The sequence below is a fragment of the Rhinolophus hipposideros genome (genome assembly GCF_964194185.1).
Source record: "Rhinolophus hipposideros genome assembly, chromosome: 19".
In the NCBI taxonomy this organism is placed as follows: domain Eukaryota; kingdom Metazoa; phylum Chordata; class Mammalia; order Chiroptera; family Rhinolophidae; genus Rhinolophus; species Rhinolophus hipposideros.
Window position 1 is genome coordinate 40,991,365 of NC_138065.1, and position 13,463 is coordinate 41,004,827.

Here is a 13,463-nt window from a genome sequence, read left to right on the forward strand (position 1 = left end):
ATCAGTCGAATCCCTGTGGCCCTGGGGCTATTTCCAGTGACAGACACAGCTTTTTCATCTGGGATAGATTTCACATTGCCCTGAAAGCCCAGTAGAAAGCCTTTGGGAGAAGCGAACATAAAATAATGTTTATCAAAATAAATAGTTGAACTCATAGACACAGAAAATAGTTTAGTATTTACCAGAGGGTAAGGCGGGAGTGGGATGATAGATGAGGGTAAAGGGGATCAAATATATGATGGTGGAAGAAGAACTGACTCTGGGTGGTGAACATACAATGTAATTTATAGAAGATGTAATACAGAATTGTATATTTGAAATTTATGTAACTTTACTAACAATTGTCACCCCAATAAACTAATTAAAAAAGTAATAAATAAATAAATAAATAAATAAATTGTTGTATTGAATGATAAACGTTAACTGTAAAAGACTTAAATCATACAGAAAAATACAAAGGAGAAATTAAAAATCACCTGAAACTCCACCATAGAGAGCTTGCCTTGTTAATGTTTTGGTGAATAGAGCCTTCCAAACATTTCTTTTATGTACTTGCACCGGCTTTTATATATATTTTTAAAAAATCAAATTCACAAACCAGATATGCTGTGTAAAAGCCTTTTATACTTTTCATTTAGTAACGTGCTGTAGACCTCTGCCCAGCTCAATAAATATATACAGTGCTTTAATCTTTAATGGCAGTATTCGATGTATGTTTCATCAGTGAGACAGACCCTTGTGTATACAGATTTACACGCTAGTCCAATTATTTCCTTATGATAAATTCCTAGAAGTGGCACTGATGGGACAAAGGCCATGCTCATTTAAATTATATATATATACACACACATATAAAATACATATAATCCCAGAAAAATTGTTCTGGTTTGACATCCCCAGTTATAACATGAGACAGATAATCTGTTTCTGCCAAAATAAGTGGAGAAAAATGTTTTGTTTTGCTTTGTATTTTTGTTTGTGTTTTTTTTTGGTGTGGTTTATTTGATTATTAAGAAGTTAAATATTTTTCTGTATGTGTTTTGTCCTTTTGTATTTTTTCTTTTTCAATAGCTGGCCACAAACTTAGTCTATTTTTCAAAGGAGAGTTAGTTTTTACTTACAGATTTTAAGAGTCTTTTTTATATTAGTCATATTAAACTTATTTGTGCTGCAAATATTATTCTTACTCAGTTTGACATTTGTCTTTTAACTTAGTTTGTGGTGGTTTGTTTATTTGTTGCTATGCAGAGATTTAAAATTTTTATGTAGTCAAATTTATCAACTTTTTCTTTATGGCACTGGATAGTTGTGGTATTTTGCAACCTAACATTATAAAAACACTCTCATATTTTTAATAGTAGTATTACGGTTTCGTATTTGACAATTCAATCTTTAGAATCATCTGAAAAACTCTAGTATGAAAAGATAAATTGAGGAATTCAATTTTTGGTGTTATACTTATGAATAACAAAATATTTTAAAAGAACACATACAAATTGAAATATTAATAGTATCTAATTTGTACATCTTTTTATTTCAGTTAGTTATGGAGACATTTATCCAATTACAATCACTATGGATATCATCTATACCTGTTACCTCTTGGCCTCTCCATGGTGCTTCGCAGAGAAAAATCCTTACTTCTATAAAATTCCTCACATGATATACATGATAAACCTAAGAGCAGGAAAATGCTGGATCACAACACACACAGACACACACACACACACACACACACACAAATTTATGTTTGATAAATGAAAATATGTTTGTTAACTTCTATGATGGGATTATGTTTTAAGCCACATGTTTATAGAAATAGGTACAATATTATTATTTACCACTCTTAAATCATATACTTTATAGTCTTTTGATTTTTTAAAGACACACATAGTCACACACCTTACACAGAACAGAAGTTGGTCTAGGTCAAAACGGAGAGAGAACGTATTTACAAAATAGAGAGATAAGTATTTTATGGATAATTGATAAGGTTTTTTAAGATTAGAGAATTACACATCTGCAATAAATTGATTATGCTCTTCCCCCAGCGTAATCAAGAGAAACCATGGTTGCTAATATGATGATGATATGAATAAATGGCATTCACTCTGTGTATCACGTGGCAAGTCTTACTATCTAAGGACTTTACATTCATTGACACGTTTAAGTCTCACAACTGTCCTCTGAAAGCAGGTAAATACTGGTATTCATTGCCCATCCACTACAGATGAGGAAACTGAGGCAAAGGAAGCCCCAGTAATTTGCCCAAACTACCTGTTAGTGAGCCCCTGAGACAGCATGTGAAACAATTTACCCATGCGTTTCAGGCCCATGCATTTACCATGACAGTGAACTCCAGGTCCACTGAAAATTGCCCTAATTACTACAATCGAGTTTCCAGACGTCCTCATTTAAAAGCTGAGGTTGAGCTCAAGCAGCCAGTTAGCAATTACTTCCCAAAGACTTCTGAGCAAAGGTTGGTTTGGATTGAATGGCAAAGACAGACATCTTATTCCTGAAAGGGGAATCTCCCTTAGGCAAGAGTCAGCATCCTTCAGGGAACATAGTCAATTGTACTGTAATAACAATGTATGGTGTCACATGGATACGAGACTTACTGGCGTGATCACTTCATAAGTTATATAAATATCTAATCACTATGTTGTACACCTTAAACTAATATAATATTGTATGTCAACTGTAATTGAATATATATATTTTTAATTGTAAATAAAGGTGCACATCCTTAATTCTAGCCACACTCTCATTTCTTTCATTAAGTGAACTGGTATGGCTCTTAACTTCAAGTAGGGATAATAATAATCGCATGGAAAAAAACCGTATACACTGTAAAATATGAGTCAAAAAGTTGTGCTTTTGATGTAACAATTCAGGGGCAAAGGAAACAGCCACATTTAAGGTGTCAGGTACAGAAGGGAGGCGCTGTGATGACCTCTAAAGGGAACAACCAGGATCTAAATGAGGTCTAAGGATCAGACAGGTGATGCCAGGTGGCCACTGCTTGGGAGGCACTCCCAAGTCGGTGCTTAGGGCAAAACATGTCCGTTCGGCCACATCAGCCGGGATTCCAGGAAGAAGCCATTGTTTTGAGTTTCTGAGTTTTGTGATGTCACTCAGGAGAAAATAACTCTCAGAAGTGCTATGGGTAAAGAAACCCTCCCACCTTCTGTCTGAATGATGAATCACTTTTTTAGAACTTCCCTTAGCACAAAACAAGCCTTGCCTGCAGCTCTAGTCCTCAGTGCCTTTCACTGAATGGTACCAAGAGGGCTGGAGGCTCCCAGCAGTCTCTTTACTGCCTTCTCCAAGGCCAAGTTCACTCTGATGTAGGTCTGAGGAATGGCTCTAGGCAACTACAGAGAAGACCAGGCCCCTGGAGGGACAAGAGAGCAAGGAAAGCAAATCCTTAAGACATAAAACCTAAGGGATGCCATCAAGGGCCCAGCCACCAATGGCCTTGAGAACTCAGAGGCTCCCTGATCTTGCCATCAGCCTGCCTTGAAGAGATAAGTGACAAATGGTCCTCCTTTTGTCTCCAATACCTAACACTTACCTTGGTTCCAACATTAAAAGAGCAAGCTCATGATACTGATTGGCAAGGAAAAGGAAAAATAGCACTTGGATTTTTGTGTGTGTGTGTGTGTTTTTTTTTAAATATAGAAAGCATAGACCATTTCTTGACTTTCTATCATAGATTTTTCCAAATAGAAATTTGATTCTGCCTCTATCACAGCTAGATTGAACATGTACCAAGGGGCTTCTAGCAGGGTATATTTTGAGGTGGGTAAGAGGGCGAGGAAAGATGTCAGGGCCAGTCTGCTCAGATTTACAACTAATGCTTGAGTGCTAATTGTGTACTAGGCACTGTTCTAAGTGCTTTCCATCCATAATTAACACATTTGATCCTCCACACAACTCCAAAGGGTGGGTCCCATTATTATCTCTGTATTATAGATGAGGAAATCAGGCACTGATGAGGTTAAGTTTCTTGTCAAAGACAACATGAGTGGGGAAGCTGGAACAAAGCCTGGCCAGTAGGAGACAACCTACAGTCACTCCTTTACATACCGGCTTGTCTCCTCTCTCCTGTCAAAGTCGTAAGCACCTATCAGAATGGCCCAGGAGCCACCTAAAAGAAGGAAATGAAACTAAGATACGTTGAGCAGCTATTCTGAGTCAGACACTGGGCGAAACACTTTCACTTCAGAACTGTGCAGTGAAACTCCCGGCTGAGGTGGGCTGACTTCTGTAATCTCATGAGCCCCATGTATATTTCGACCCATTACGATATTTCTGAGGTGCACCTCAAGACATCCTGGAGTCTTCAAAGACAAAACCCAGAGCCTCATTTCTCACTCATCTTGACGGACATTTTTTTTAGCTTATTTGTGACTGCGATCCAGTTCTAGCACAGACCCATCAAGCACATCTCATACCCTTAAGGTTCTTTACCGACTCGATGAGAACAGAAATGGGGGGAGATTTCCTCTCTGACCTTTGGGATATAACTTCAGAAGTCAACAGAAACTTCCCTAGGCCAGCAAATAAGTTACATAGGAGGCAGCTAACCACTAAATAGCGTAGGGAGATGAGCAAGTTAGAGAGTTTGCTGCTCATTTGCCAACCTGCCTGTCAATCTCTGCCTCTCTGAGGGTCCAGCATACCCCACACCCTCCTCCCCGAGCTGAATACACCTATCACCTCTGGAGAGTCAAAGCAGAAAATGAGGCCTGCTGCCTCAGCCTATCTTCTTGGCTCTTAGATTTCAATAACAAGTAAACTCCAAAACTGAAACTGGACAGGAAAGGAAATTGTACAACCAACACCACCTGCCAGTGGTTTAACCTAGCACTATCCAATAAAAATATAAGGTGAGTTGTACTTGTACTGTAAATATTTCTAGCCACATTAAATAAAAAGAAGCTGGTGAAATTGATTTTAATAATAAATTTTATTTAACTCATTATATCCAAAGTATTATCATTTCAACATGTAATCGATGAAAAAATTATTAATGGTCTATTTCATATTATTTTCTTCATACTAAGTCCTCAAACTCCTGTGTGTATTTCACACTTACACCATATCTCAGCAGGACTCACCATATTTCACATGCTTAGTAGTCATATGTGACCAGTGGCTACTGTATTGGATGGCACAGAGTGAAACATTATTCTCTCTGTTACTGTCTCACAAACACAAACAGATTAATTAAGCTTCACTGTACACAATCAGAAATCATTACAGGAAGAAAACAACGAAACTTTGCCTCCAATTTAAATTTCTGAATGAATGTGATGTATTTTCTGATTTAATCTTCACCGTAAGTTGTGAAGTTGGGCCCTATAGTATTTTATATGGGTAACAGATTGGCATGACAGCATTAAACACACACACACACACACACACACAACTGAACTGAAGCCACACAGCAATACAGAGCCCAAGTGAAAGAAAGCAGCTTTCTGACATGGTGCAAAAAATTGGACAGTTAGAAACAAAATAAACAAAACAAACGAAGAAGCAAACAAACAATAAAGAGAGCAAATAGAGACCAGTTGTGAGGACACTGCACTATTCCAGGTTATGGGTTATAACAACCTAAATAAACTCTGGTGGTGGCAGGAAAAGTGATGCTAAGGGAGCGTAAGATTCACAGGGTCTGGGAACTGAAAGAGACAAAGACCTCAAGTTTAAAGCCTTTTCAAGATCAAAGTCTACATTCCTGGAAAATTGGAGTGACCTTCTCGTAAGTAGAAAAGTCAATACAACTAAAAAGTTTTCCCTCTCTTGGGGATGGGCTGCAGAAGAGATAATGATCTCAGGTTTGTCATATTAATTTCCCTCATAAGACCTGAATCTGTTCTAAGCACCTACTTTAACAGACTAAGTGCATGACCACCGAAAGAAATCCAACAAGCACTTGGCTCTTCTTAGAACCTGCTTAAAGTTCATCATAACTTGAACCTGTTGGTCACTTATTTCATGCAGGCTGGTCGTGGCAATCTGCTCAGCTGTCCTTGGGATGACCTCAGCCGATCTGCTGACCACACTTCATATCAGCCCTGACCACTGAGGGAAGGAAATCCCAATCTGGAGATGAGCTATCTGGCCTGGATTTTACTTCTGAAAGGGCCACAGTAAGTGAGGCACAACATTAGAACAGAAACATTTTATGCTTCGATATTTAAAGGGAAAGAAAGTTGACAGGTAAATGTCAGTGATAAAATACCGCGTGAATGCTATGAAATCTAGGAGTCAACACGCCCATTTGTCTTTTAATCATTGATGGTGGAATATTCTACAGAAATTCAGTCACACGTATTTGCAGTGGTCAGTCCCCTAAATAACCAAAACATCACAGAGACTGATCAAACTGTTGCATAAAGACAGAAATGATCATTTATAAAAACACCTTGCTTATCAATGCTCCCCAGGATGTCTTTAGAAGCTATGAAATTAAATTAACACCTTTAGAAGAAGGATCGAGTGTGTGTGCATGAGTGTATGGTGTATGTGTGGTGTGTGTGTGTGTACACTCAGAGACACACACTTCAGAGGCAACCCCAAATATGCCACACTACACAGACTTTGTCAATTCTTCAACAACATGTGGCAATAATATTTTCAAACATTCAAAAACAAACATTTAGCTTGCAAAATGTGAATGAGGCCACTTTATTCAGTGAAAAACAGAAGAGGGGTTTAGAGAGCAGAATATCACTGTCCAGGCTGGAATATTATCTAGTCACGGAGTCCTCATTGCCTCTATCAATGGGGGTGGTGACCAGTCTCCAAAGACGGCCCTCAACAGTCCCTCCCCACCTTCTAGGCACAGACTCAAGAGATGAAGCACCTCGATGCTCCCTGGACCCTGCGCGGGTCTTGGGACTTGTGGCAAAAGTGCCATTCTTGGACTTTCAAGCCCACGTCTTAAGAGGCCTGGCAGCTTCCACTGTCTTTCTTGGAAGCCCACACCCACACGAAAAGTTTGACTCCCCAGCTGGAAAGAGAGGCGTGGTAGACAAAGGGCTGAAACCATCTCGGTAAGTTGAGACTCACTGAGCTCCCAGCTAAACACAGCGGCAGGACAGAGCCCAGGCAAACACAATGGAAGAACCCCAGCCTCCTCACAGAATTGTGAGAAATAATGAATCAGTGTTGCTTCAAGCCACCATGTTTGGAGTTCTTTGTTATACGTGGTTATAGATCACTGAAACAATGGGTGACAAAAGACATCAAATGGTTAAAAGCGAGTCACATCTACCATGCATCTGTGATCACGTTGGGGTTTTGTACTCTACTTCTCACAGACCAGTTTCAGTGGAGAAACACTGATGGGACCTTCTCCTGTCATATTCAAAGCCCAGCATTCAGGAGCATCTAGTACTGGTACTGATACTCATAGTGGGTTCTGACAATTCTCCCTCCAGAGCCCTGTAGGACTAGAAAAACTATCTTCCTTGACTGGTTCATAAAGCTCTCTCTCTCTCCTTGTATTCCTTTTTTATCTAACTCCATTCCACAAACCTGCAAACGTTGATGTTAGACAGAACAACAAGAATGGAGGAGTGAATAAAGCTTCCATATGAGTATTGAGAGGATGAGGAAACGTTAGCAGAGGACTCCATTGCACTTCACCACATGTTCTGCATGGAGCCACACAGATGGCAACGACTGGGCCGGCTTGGGGTAAACTGAATTATGAGCCCCAATTCTTGACCCTTCTCTACATCCACACCGTTGCCATGAATGCACTGTGATTGGATGTACTTCTCTGCCACTGGTCTCTGAGCCTGTGAGGTGACTTGACTTAAATGTTGGCACACGTGACAGTGTGCCAGCTCTAAGCCCGTGCTCAAGTGGCATCTTGGGTACCACTTGCACTTTTACCCTTCTGCAAAAGGAGGGCACTGCCCCCCTTAGGTCACTGGTCCCAGGAGGAAGATGAGAGAGACCTGGCGCAGAGCCACTCCAGCTGACCCACCAACGCGTGATCAAGAAAGACGCTTTCATGGTTGAATGCCACTGAGGTCCAGAGGCAATGGTTGACTAATACAAGGCTCCTGTATTAAATGCTAACATTTGCAAAAGACGTATGGCACTCCAGAACAACAGAAAGTCTTCTTGGCTATAAAAGTTGTAACTAAATTAGCAAACGGCGGGGGCGGTTCCAATTAGCTGTTTTTCCAGAAACTGGGGTTTCAGTGATCCAGGTTCTAGTTTTATTAAAGATGCTGATGTTACTCTTCTCCACAATTCTAAATTCTATAGGGAGTCACCCTGGAAGCAAATTTGCTCCAGAAGCAACTTTACTTCTCCTTGAAACAAGACAAAAAAAGACAAAACAACACAAAATCCTCCTCCCATACATACTAGTTCACTTGAAGCAGAGCCTATTCCCAATTCTTCACCAAGGGACTGAACCACCCATGGCAATGGATCAAAGCTAGAGAGTCTAAATGCAGTAGGATTATTTGACCATGACTGAATAGTGCAACTTCAGTTGTTTACACGTAAATGTTATTCCAAGGAGGTTCTTTGTTGAACAAGAGATTAAGAGGTGCTTTTAGGAATACAAGGGCCGTGCCAATGTCAAATAGTGGGTTTCATTGTTAAAATAATTCAGCAAGAAAAACGGCTTCATCTGCCTTGTTCTAACTGGAATTTTGGACTAACACACAGACATGGCTTCATCAAAGGAATAAGTGATCTTCCAAGGAACAAACTCAAGATTAGGCAAACTCAAAAGCCTGTCAGGGGCCAGGCAGGTAACGTTCAGGGGCCAGGCAGGTAACGTTCATGGTCAGTGAGCAAACTGGGCTTAATGTGCAATCATGGGCAAGGCTTAGGAGTTCACTGGAGCCTGACTAAAGGGGCAACCGCTGCCCCACCCCCCTAAGAGTTGCCTCAGAGAATCTTCTGAAGAAATTTGGGATTTTATGTGGCGCATCTTGATTATTTTAAAGGCCACCTTGCTTTTCATTTTAAAATTCTCTGGGAGCCAAAGAAAACATATTTGCAGGCCCAATATGGCCATGGGTTGGCAGTATGTCACCTTCACACTAGATATTCTGAAGTTACCTTGAGGCATCATAGAAAAGTTAAAAGATGATTTTAAATGTATTGTATTTGTATTTTGGAATCTGAAAATTTATAATTCACATAGAGAGTAACTTTCTATTACTGCTAAAAAATACGTCACTGTCTCATTTACAAATTCTCACTTGCTCCACTTTTGGACCTCTCTGTTTTCAGACTTACTGTTCTTCTCTACCTGGACACCCACACACCTATTTAAGTCCTACTAGTCATTTAAAACTTGATTTAAGTGCTAGCTTTTGCATAAAACCTCCATAATCCTCCATGAAGTTCTCTATGTATAAGTTATGATGATTGTCCAATGTAAGAGATTCGCATTGATTCCTAGCAGATCTCATCACCTCTTTCTCAGTATCCTCCAAAAGGTATAACACAATCAGACTGCAAGGATTCATGCCCATGAAAGTGAAAGGCCTGAATCCACTGGTCAAGAATAAAGTTCCAAGGTACTCACCGCCAAACACATCTCCATTCTGGTAGTTTTTCCCTTTCTGGGCTTCCTCTTCATTTTGAACAGTGGCAACATGCTTGGCGGAGGCACAGCCCATAGTCTCATTCGCTCAGCTTTAGCCGGGCTGAACTGCAAATCATCTCTACAGACACGGGGACATTTTCCTTTTCTTTCAACACAAAGAAAATCGATCTTCCTGCTGAGTCGGTTAAGATGTGCGCACCTGCAAGAACAGAAAGAAAACTAGATCAGAATGGGTGAGATGACACCGTTGTCTTGGTGTCTTTGCTGTGTGCGGTGAGACCAGCAATGCACTAGAATATTCCTGCATGGCCCTGCTGTGCTGGCGCTGGGACCAGACGCTGTAGAACAGAACGGAACACGACCCATTCTTACCTGATCCCCACTCAGGGAGCAAGGCCAGAGGTACGCCCCCTGCACCCCACACAGCTGAACATTTTAAGGAGATACAAAAACACATACACTTATTTATTCAAATAAATATCTGAGCACTACTACTTGCCACACGTGCTTGCTAATGTTCTGGAACATCAAAAACCTTCAGAGTAAGGAAAGAACACTCATGAGACGTACTCAGTCCGAGGCTGGGGCAGTTCTCTATTGTCCCCATCCTGTCCTGCAGGCTGGCTCGTCCAGCTCCTAAATTTTGCCAAGAGGAGACAGCCTTCCTCCTCAGGCTGAAAACATGGGCTGGTTTATATATTTCTGGTATGTTTTATAAGTTATTCAATACTTTATTTTACCTGAGGTGACACTATTTGGGATGATAAAGGAGATGGGACAAGAACTTAAACTTACTCGTATCCATTTTCTGCTTACCTGGCTGAATGTTTTAAGGATTGAGCAGCTGTAGGAATATAAAGAAAAGAAAACAAGGCAGTTGTCTATCTCTTTCAGAGCCTCTGTGCCTTAATTTGACCTCTAAGACAGTGGAAAGAGCAGTCATAGATAAACCACAAAGGAGATAATCCCCTAGTTACCTTCCCCTGCCCCACCCAAGGTCACTGCCTAAATTCTCAGGGCTTGCTGTGCTCAACCTGCCCATTTTTATTTATTTGATTCTTTCATCATCTTTATCCAACCATTGCATATGTGACTTATTCCAGTCCTACAGATGTTTCCTTTGGACCATCTACCCATTCCTTCGTCTCATCCCCTCACCTCCTCACACCCATGGTACAGAAAAGAAGCATCAAGATACTGCTCTTAATTTTCATTAGCACCCACACCCCAGCACCCTCCTCTCCCTTTTAGGAACAATTGATGTTTCTCAGCGTCAAGAACAGAGCTACCAAGAGGCAGCTGCAGGCTCTTGCTTCCATCAAGATGGCTGCCCCTCAGCCCTCTTTCCTGGAGCATGAAAGACATCTATGGATGTAGAATTCAAGGCATTTAAACCATCAAATCTCAGCAACGGGCAGTTTTCAAATTAGCCTAACACTACAAGGTAAATCTAAATCAATCTAGTAAATGCATTTAGATACAAAGGTAAAGATCTTAAGCCAAGCAAAGACAAATTTCAATATTGGCTCTATGGCTACAACTCTATCCATGCCTTTGTATAGTTCAGACTATTTTCTATCACTGCTTATATTAAATCATTAACAGGAAGTACAGGGTTAGGTGATGAACTGTAACAAACAAGGAAGATTTTTTTTTTTTTCCTAGATAGACAATGCTGATAGTTTTCTATACTATTAGGTAACTTCAGGTGAACACATTTTCATCTTTTTAAAGCTACATAGAATATACAGACACACCCCTATTCTTATTATATTTAGCAGTAACGTCAATAAAGAAACAGTATTATCACTTGATGGCCTATTCATACTGATCTATAAAGTTCAGGGGCTTGATGGGGGAGATATGTTGGCATTTAAAAGAAAAATAATCCTCACAGTACAGTGTCGTAAGTGCTGTGATAGAGGTTTCACAAGAAACTGTGACAATGCAGAATTAAAAAAAAAAAAAAGCAGAGTAAATTATGAAGTGGTATTTTGGAGGGTCTTAAAAGCTTGGTAGAATTTTGCCAGGAAAGGATAGTCCATGATCCAGATGTAAGGAGCTCCTCAGCTAAGACACTAGAATGTGGAAGAGCACTGTGTGTGCGTGTGCGTGTGTGCAGAGGGGCCTAGGTGGGGGAGGGCAGGAAAGAGGATGGCGCTTCTGATGCTTTGAGGGCCTGGAGGAGGCTTTGCTAACTTTATCCAACTTAATAAACTGTAAAACCTCATAAAATATAGGAAGTCCTTCTGATCCACATTTGAGCACACTTTGAGAAACATTAAATTAAGAGTGTCGAAATTTGTTCTGTCAAACTTATCATGGTTTTTGAAGAAACATCACTGAAACATGAGACAAGAATGTAGGAGACGGGATTCAGTGCTAAGGGTAGGAGAAGGGGGGACATGCTTTTCTAACCAGGTGGCTGCCCTATAGGGGTGGTGACTGCTGGAGTTGTTGCAGCTTTACATTCCCCCTCCTCCTGTCTCCAGCATCACCAGGTAAGGTCACAGGTGTGAGACCCCAGAATGATTTCCTTCCTTTCAAAAAGGAATATGAGAAAACCACCTCATAGGGACATAGAAGAGCCAACAGAAGTGACAGGGGAAACCTCACCTGCTTACCTGTCTGTTGCCACTTCTTCAGAATAAACAAAGTAAAAATATAGGAAGGAGAGTGGGAATCCTAACATAATTCCCAAAGGACAGGGGTAATCCAGTGACAATTTACAATTTTCCTCTCTGGGATTCCTCTTGCTTTTCTCTTCCTCATTCCTATTTCCTGTTACAGCCTCACATGCTATCCAAGAAGTAAATGAAAGACTCTAAGTCATGAATTAGGCTTTGCTACCCCGGAAAAGCATTGTGTGGTGTTTTAAAAGTTGTACTTGTATCAAAAAATCTTACTTGAATTTAAAATCACATGAAATCACATGAAAATCAAATACATTGCAGGAAGCTAACAAACATAAAACATCTAAGGACGATTTTCCAAGGACTTCTCTGTTATTCAGGCATGGAGGTGAGGGGCATGTGAACAAGCAGATTAGACATTCAATTCAAGAGATGACTCACAAAGTTCCCATTGAATTATCTATTCTAAAACAGCACTATCGCTCAATACGAGTTCTTTCCACATCCTAAAGAGGTGTAGATTTTGTTTCTGAAACATATACACTATCTATTGTACAGCAGTGATTCAAAGAGTGATGTTTTTACATTTTACAACTTCATCAAAAATATCTTTAACATTTTGCCCATTTTGAAGGTGATATTTATGAAGTCGTTTGAGAGGCATAAGATCTCCGATTCATAAAGCTGACCATGGATCACTGGGGAAAGTTTTCTACTATGTCATCTGCATTCTGCACATAAACAATCATCTAATCATTCATTCATTTAATCAACAGATATTTATTAAAAATTAAATGACAGACGTGTTTGGTACGCAGTGGGTATATACCGGGAGTGCAAAGAAAGAAATGTATACAAGTGGACACTTTGGTCAACATTGTTCAAGCAGTAGTTTGTCATAATCAGAAGTGTCTGGATGCTGATGGTAACCACTTTGAGCACCTCTTGTGATTGCAGAAGTCAAACGTGACTTGTATTCATCTTTTGTTATCGGTATATATTGAGTGTTACAATTTTAATACAGCTTTCCTTTCTTAAAATGTGTATACTATTTTTTGGCACCCTCTGTAGTGATAAACAAGACAAGTTGGGTTTTCCTCCTCATCCCCATAAAATGTAAACATTCAGAGAAAGGACAGCATTTAGAAAGACCAGTTTCACAGCAACGTGGTACAACTATTGCAGGTTAAATATAGGCTGACCAAGAAGTTCACCTCACAGGTACCTGA

General features: G+C 40.1%; 1 protein-coding gene across 1 annotated transcript in view; it reads right to left on the reverse strand.

Annotated features, from left to right (window-relative positions):
• Positions 1–13,463, reverse strand: part of LOC308487520 (uncharacterized protein C1orf21) — a 199,476-nt gene that overhangs the window by 112,625 nt on the left and 73,388 nt on the right. The window contains exon 2 of the mRNA XM_081025863.1: positions 9,581–9,800. Coding sequence (XP_080881989.1) covers positions 9,581–9,674 — 94 coding nt within the window. The 5' untranslated portion in view covers positions 9,675–9,800. The remainder of the gene's footprint in view (positions 1–9,580; positions 9,801–13,463) is intronic.